Consider the following 8,278-nt stretch of genomic DNA (forward strand, 5'->3'; position numbering starts at 1 on the left):
TCTAAAACTTGCAAATTACCGAACAACAAAATTTTAAACATCCAGTTATCATTCAGATCTTTTTTTCTAGCAAAATCACGATCATCAACAATGCGGTATCATCACATCAGTCGGAAAACTAATAAGTCGAACCGAGGTCACCACGTTTTGAAATTACAGCTGAAATTGGATGGACACATTTGAAACTATTGTTTTAGCTCGATTTGGGGTGCCTTTTATATATTATATGTCCAGGAAGCAAACCACAACCAATTGGTTCGACTAGAGGTCGGCGGTAATGAGGGTGGTACGATTTGCAGGGCAGTTGAATAGGTGTAGAGTAGTGTGATGCGGTAAAAGACAGAAGTTGCATTGGTCAGGGATTGTGCTATTTATATGACTGAGGTAGTTATTGAGGTGGGTAGAGTAGCCACAGCGGAGCTATGATAAGATGGTTATAAATTTGCGGGTAGTGATGCTTCAGTTTTATTCATAAGAGATGGATGGCTGTTGAGTATAGGGCTGGATTTAGAGTTTATGGTATTGAAGACTGTGGAAATGTGAATGTGACAGCGCAAATCTTTATTCGTGTGATTGTTAGGGAGTGTTTATATGAAAGTGTTAAGTCGGGTTTAACTGAAGATAATGAGTGTTTATTTGATGCTGCGAGGGGCTGCTAGGGCTGGTGGGGCGTTGACTAGAAGATGACATGGATGATAGTTATTGAGGTATTGAGTGAGGCATAGGTCTGCTAGTGGGGAGGAGTGTTGGGGGACAGATAAGATATTAGTTTCTTGGTGTAGGTGATCTATGGGTGTCATGAGGAGGCAGCCGGTTATAGTTCATAAATCAAAATTTTGAGGGGTTTGGAGTTTTTGGAAATTGGTTTGGGAGATGTTGGGTAGCCAGATGGGTGCGGCGTAGTTGATGACAGGTCGACAGATTGATTTAAATGTAGCAAGGAGGGTTTTTTAGTTAACTCCAGTTAGTGTCTGCCAGAGACTTGAGTATTTGGTTTCTTTGTTGGAATTTTTGTGCTATTGTTTGTGTATATATTGAAAATGAGGGTTTCAAAATTGACACCGAGTAGTTTGGGATGTTTTCGAAAGGTAGATTTGAACTGTTGATAGTTATTGAGAGGCGAATGTTTGCTTCTTTTGTGAATGGGGTTAAAAGTGTGACTGTGGTGACGTCGATTACGTCAATTTTGTGTGTGTGTGTGAGAGAGAGAGAGAGAGAGAGAGAGAGAGAAAGAGTAAACGAAACGATTATTGAAAAAAGTTGTTTGGCTTGTGAAGTAGTTATTGAAAGAAATCGTGATTGATTCAATAAGGGGGCTAGAGGATAAGATTGAAAAGTCGTCAGCGTAGCCAATTACTTGGACGTTAGAGTAGAGGTATGTTTCTGATGTAGGCATTGAGTAGGGCAGGAGAGATAACGGAGCTTTGTGTAAATAATTCTTGTGCTTGATGTGGTGTTGCGGAATTGGGTTTTGCATTGGCGATTGTGTAGGTAGTTGGGGATCCATCTAATAAGGTAGGCTGGTAAGGTGAATTAATGATTTTGAGCACACTTCTCTTTTTTGTAGGCTATTGTTGTTAATTGGTGTAGTGATGGTTTATACAAGAGTTGTCGGCAAAGGGTGTATCTATTGATAATGTGTATAAAATGTTTGGGTAGGTCTTCTTCTTTCTCGTGCCTTATCCTTTCAGGACATTGGCGACCATCGACCTCCACAAAACCCGATCTTTAATACTTTGTAGCAGTTGAAATGTACTGATATTCAACAAGTGACACAAGGACTTCACGAATATTATGCGTTGCTGACCGCGATCGCATTTTTCTGCAATTATTCTAGTAGTAATTAGATATTCGATTCTTTCCTTCTACATGATGTGACCAAAAAAATTAACTGCCCCCGTCGGATCTGTAGTAATCTGTAGTAATTTTCTTTTTTCACAACCGGACTGTTTTAATACAACCTCATTCGAAGTATGAGAAGTTCAACTAATTATCATAATTCTTCTCAGCAGCGTTAATCTTTTCTTCCATTTTTTTTAGAAATTGTTCAGGACTCAGAGCCATAAGTTAGCACAGGAAAAATGTAACACCCTAACAGTTTTAATTTTGTTGATATTGTTATAACCGACCCCTAGAACTTGTAGGGTATGGTTATTTCTCTCTACGTGAGTTCTTGACTCCTAAACAGACTTATTTTAGATGAACTTTATTCGAAAGAAAACAGTGCTGGCAATCACTTGTGTATATTGCTGTGATCAATCACTCGTTTATTCAATCGTTAAAATTGTTAGAATACAGCACAATAACTAATCAACAGATAAATCATGGGATAAAACTAATCGTCAATAATTAAGCTCTTCTCGTCAGATATTTCTTGGCCGTAAATCCTCAGTATCCGCTTCTCGGGAGATTATCGTAATTCGCTCTCAGACCGCGTGTAGAATTCTTCGTGATAAATATTTCCTCGGGCGTTATCGCTAATTTGTTTGCAATATTGCTAAAAACTTCTTCTGACTTCTTCGTAATTCTCCTCGTGTTTCCTCTCGTATTCGTGTCGGTCTTGTTTGTTCTCGTTCGTCTCGTATCTTATATAGTATGCCGTGTCACGTGACTTTCAATCGTTATAATTGTTTACGCCTTCGGCTAGTAAGTGTGTCACATGACTTTTTACAATCGTTTTAATTGATTATGCCTTCTGCTGGTAAGTGTGTCACATGACTTTTTACAACCGTTTTAATTGTTTACGCCTCCTGCTAGTAAGTGTGTCACATGTCTTTCACAACCGTTTTAATTTGCAAGCGCATCGCGCAATTTCTAACCTCTAGTTCCTATCTCGGCTTCGCGTCTGTAACAATATTTTGATTTTACTATTGGTGAGGATGTTTTTCATTTTAGAATATGCATCTGTCGCCATAGCAATACTTCGTTTGATGTTCACATCATATTTAAAACCTGAGGTAATCAGACTTCCAAGATAATTGAAGCTGTTTGTTTAACTTGTTTACCATTAATGATTATGAGTAGATCCAGGCGATATTCCTTTTACTGATAACCATGCCCTCTATTTCGTTGATGTTAACTTGCAATCCTTTTTTTCAATTTCAAAAACCAGTTTGGAAACAATTGTTTGCAATTTTCCATTAAATCTGCTATAAGAGCTGTATCATTAGCATATTTTATATTCACGCCTCAATGGATATTCCAGGTACATCTTCTATCTTTCCCATAATGATCTCACTATAGAGATTGTGCAGGTCAGGAGAGAATACACAGCCTTGCCTATCAAATTTCTTTGGTTCGACAAAACTAGTTATTTGTTACCAACTTTCATCGCTTCTCTTTGGTCCCAATAGATATTTTGGTAATTCTCGTGTCTTTTCCATCAATGTCCAAATTTTCCAATATTTTCATAAGCTCAATGTGTTTCGCGCTATCAAAAGCTTTGAAGTAATCGACAAAACATATAAACAAGTTTTTCTTCATTTCAATCGCATACCATTTCATTCATAGCATAAAGATAACGTTTCTTGTGCCACAATCCTCGACAAAACCACAGTGAACATATGAAATTCCAGATCTGACTTTGCTTCGTGCTCTCATCATCAAAATTCTCAAGAGAAGTTTTGTAAGATGATTCATCAAGCTGATTGTTCGATATAGTTCACATTCTGTTGCATTAGGTTTTTTAGACAATGCAATATTGACTTGAATAGATCTTCAGGAATTTCGCCGCTGTTATAAATCTCTTTTAAAATTTCTGCCACTTTTTCAATGCTAAAATCATCAAGAAATTTAATTTCATCAACTGGACCTGGCGGTTTATTTGATTTCATTTTGGAAAGAGCGGCTCGAACTTCGGATCTAAGTATTTTTGGTCTTTCTACATCTTTTTTTATAGGAGGCTTTTCACAACGGTTATTATCAAAAAGATCGTTAATGCATTCAGTCCATCTTTCAAGTACTTTTTTTTCTCTAAGATTGCTTCACCGGATTTAGCACTCTTTTTTATTGTTTTTTCCAGTTTTTTGTAACTATCAGAATTGCAATCTTTCACTTTCCTTCGTTCATTCATCAGAGATACGATGTCATCTATTATCCAATTATGACCTCTTCTTTGATTTTTCACAGATAAAGCTTCCCTTGCTGATTCTGTGAAGGCATCTCAAAATATTTCATATTTATATTTATTTACGTCTTCCGTCAATAACTGAAAACGATTCCATACTTCAACGTTATATTTGATCTTGATCTTATCATTTTGTGACAGACTGACAAAATTCAAGCGTTTTGGGACAACTTCACGTTTGATTTTCTTTAACTTGATCCTGATTATACGAACAACTGGGTTATGATCACTGCCAATATCAGCTCCGGGATAACTTTTGCATTGTAAAACGGCATACGGTAGGTACCAGACATAAACTTATGTCGGTCGGCTGAAATGCATTTTTTGGAGACTTTATTGATGATCTTGCGATACATTTTTAAAGTTGTATGTAGTTGTAAGTTAGGGGGCTGGAGAGGGCTAATTAAAAAAGTGATTTTGTTTGTTTAAGATGTGTCTCACTAGGCTTTTGAAATGTTGATGTATGTGCGTTTTGTTGATGCTGTGATGTGAGTAGCTGTTTCTATTGTTATTACGATAAGGGCTAGGGTTGAGAGATGTGACTGAAGACCAATTCGTGGAGGTTGCAAAAGTTTCTGCGTTTCCATCGTGCAACCAACATCGCCTAGTCGTACACCAGATACCGAACAGGCGATGCAAATAAATACCTACCCACCATCTTACCTGAGTTTTATAAAACTAGTTGTAGACACTGGTCCAGCAGTAACAATTCAAAAAAATTTCTCAGCGGGGCTATTTCTACAATCTACCACCGTTCATTTGTCTACTGCAAATGGTTAAAACATTAACTTCCTCGGAGAAAGTTTTATTGAAATTAAAATACTTACATTACGCAGAACCTACAAACGGCATGTCGTCACTGCAGATATTGTCAACTCATTATCAGGTAACATTTATCAAATCATTACCTACCACCAATTGATCAACCGAAAAACAAAAAAGTCAACTACAGCAAATGTTTTGTACTGTTTCATATAACATCAACCTGAAAAAAAATCAAATTCAAATAAAATTGAAAGTAAACACATCCTCGACACCAGTCACAACTCTCCAGCATTCGCAGTTGGCCAGCTGTTAGAAAATACAAATTCCATTTCATTGCTCAACACTGGCAGTATTCTTGAGCATCCCCATTTAATTTTGTTTTGAAGAGTACCCATGGACAGTGGAGACCTATGAAGATTATCGAAATGTAAATCTCATCACAAAACCTGACATCACAGCATTGCAGATAAATTACACAGCATACAAATATTTTCAAAATTAGACTTATTAAAAGCATACTACCAGTACATGAAAAAGATTTAAAAACCCGCTGTGATAACACCTTTGGGCTTTTTGAATATATGTTTATGCCAATTGTATTAAGAAACGCAAGCTGAGCCTTCCAAAAATTCATAGATAATATATTTTCGGGTCTCATCTGTGTTTTTATGTATTTAGATGACACTCACATTTTTTGAAAACATCTAACACCAAAAAGATTTCAAAAATGCTTTTCAAATTTTAAGTTAAAATAATTTACAAATATTATTTTCAAAGAAAATCTTAATTATTTAGGAATTAATATTAGTGATGAAGGGCTACCTGCAACAAAAGAGAAGTTAAGTGAAATTGAAGAGTTTCAGTCGCAAATGAAACCACAGATAAAAAAACGTGGAGCGGATTTTGATAGACAGGTGAGCTTGATGATAAATGATCGAATGGAAGAATTGTTACCAAAAGATTGTTTAAATTTCATTCTCAGTCAACCAGAGAAGAAGCTTTGAAAAATGGGCTGTGATTCAAATGTTCACAGCCCGGTCATTTGTTAAGATAAACCTGTTAAAATTCAAAAAATTTAAGTATTCGCAAAACGGAAATAAGAGAAGGTGATTATTTGTATTCAAAGAAGATAGTTGATATTCATCGGGAAGATTCATATTGTTATAACTTCGTATTGTAACTTGTACTATTGTCAAATTATCGATATTCCTTAGGAACAAGATTTCTGATAAAAAAACACAACTGTTTTAAACGAAAACTTGTTTGGACGTTTATTCGAATGCAAGCAGTAATAAAAACGCTAAATTATTTACTAATCCAAAAATATGCACGATCGCAATAATTTAGATCAAGCTACATAAATCACAACTACAACCTTGCCACTAACTCAAAGTAACCTCCTTATATTAATTATATAGCGCAATTCAATCATTACAGCGGTTATGAAATGTGAAAAAATTTGTATATAACTATGTTGAAAAAATATAATCGAAGAAATAACTTGTCAACGGAGGTGCAGAAAGTTGCTGCATAAATCCGAGTCTTATTGATCGGTCAGGAGTAAAGATACAAAACAGAATTTCGGCTCTCGAACAAAATAGTAAGGCGAAAACGGTTGGTTGGTTATTTTTTTTTTAAACGAACCTTTTATTTGAGATGAAATTAGAGATGCAGCCCATCATAACAGATGAATAAGAAAGTAAGACATATAAGTTTGGCTTGCGGTGGTACCAGAATTTTTTTTTTATAAAGGATTATTTTACCACCAGGATAAATAATTAGGTCAAAAAATTGATCAGCTATGTCTACCAGTGTGCTGTGATTTTCATCAATAATTGCATTTCTGAAGTCTTAATCAATATATATATATATATATATGTATATATATATATGTATTATTTTAGTGGATTCATAGCACTATTATATAAACAGTTTAAAATAATATCTATTGTGGCATCAACAGGAACGTTAGTGAAAAGAGATTCCACATCTATTGATGATATGATGCCTGATGATGATCTAGTTTTTAAGATGTGAATAAATTCTGATGATGAAGAAATGCAATGTTCATTTGGAATATATGGAGTCAGGATGTTGTAATAATAATATATACAAGATGGAGCAATTAAACAACATTATCAACAACAGCATAACATCACTTTAATATATATATACATATATATTTTAAAGACCGACCAAAATTCGGTTTCGGCGCCGAAACTGCATACTTTCTAGTTGATATATAGAACTGTTTCAAACTTATATTTCAGTTTCGGCCGATTTTCGGTTTCGGCCAAAATTTAATAAAATTTGCGGAAAAAAAAACAAATCGCCACCCTAGTATATATGAGTATATATAAATATATATATATATATTCATTATTGTATTGCGTGGCCTATCATGCGAAAGCTTCGGGTCTCCTGATAATTCATTGAATAAATTATTTTTTTGAATTTTAATTTAAATATATATATATTATATATATATAACATGCAGAAGTATGTATGTATGTGTATGATCAGTGTTTACAAAGCATATCTTTATTGAAGTTTGACAGCCTGATCAACATAATTTATGCAGAGGTGGACAATCACTTATTAAGCTCAACTCAATTTTTCATGGTATATATATATATATATTAATATATACATATATATATATATTTATGTGTGTGTATTGTGTGGGTGGAAAGGGGGTGTGTACGCACAAGTATGATAATAATAACGTTTTATTGCCTATAAATACATTTCTAAACTTCTTTGTTGAAATAATTCAGATATCGAGTAAACAATAATTTGAATAATTAAATAAAAGTCGTCACTAATTGGGATATTAAAGATAATATCTATGTGTTCGTGACAATACATTCAACATGGTCAGATCAATGTGTATTGCCGGAATAAAAGACTGGATGCTTTTCTCATAATTTGCAACTTGTGAAAAATGCCATTTTTCTCCAATCTTCCGTTGAAACTGTTTAAAAAAATCTAGAAAAATTATTTTCCGATTGAAACACATTGAACAAGCCTGTCGACATCTTTCTCAAATTCAACAATCAACTGATGTTCCACAACATTCACTGATTCAAGATTTTGAAACGCGATGGAACAGCTCATATTTAATGTCGTCTAAGTTGAATGAGCAATAAAAAGCAATTAACTTATATTCAGTTGAATATGGAAACATTGCATTTTTGTCCAAAAATGAACGGAAACTTATAAAACGTTTGGGTATTGTTTTAGGACCATTTTATGACGCAACAATTGAAATATGTCACGATAATGCTTGCATTTCAATAATCATCCCAATTTTTTTAATGTTGAAAATTGGACACAACTACGAAAAATCGTGGATAAATTCAAATGAAGGCAGCTCTCCGAGATTCA

General features: G+C 34.5%; 1 protein-coding gene across 1 annotated transcript; it reads right to left on the reverse strand.

Annotated features, from left to right (window-relative positions):
* Positions 1-964: 964 nt before the first annotated feature.
* On the reverse strand, positions 965-3,833 carry HELRODRAFT_164936 (hypothetical protein; the record flags this gene model as incomplete). The annotated part of the gene is made up of 4 exons (XM_009030864.1): positions 965-1,099; positions 1,358-1,507; positions 2,516-2,611; positions 3,765-3,833. 4 exons carry the CDS (start codon positions 3,831-3,833, stop codon positions 965-967), a joined length of 450 nt encoding a protein of 149 aa, XP_009029112.1.
* Between the last annotated feature and the right edge of the window lie 4,445 nt (positions 3,834-8,278).

Source organism: Helobdella robusta (assembly GCF_000326865.2).
Source record: "Helobdella robusta unplaced genomic scaffold HELROscaffold_7, whole genome shotgun sequence".
NCBI lineage: Eukaryota > Metazoa > Annelida > Clitellata > Rhynchobdellida > Glossiphoniidae > Helobdella > Helobdella robusta.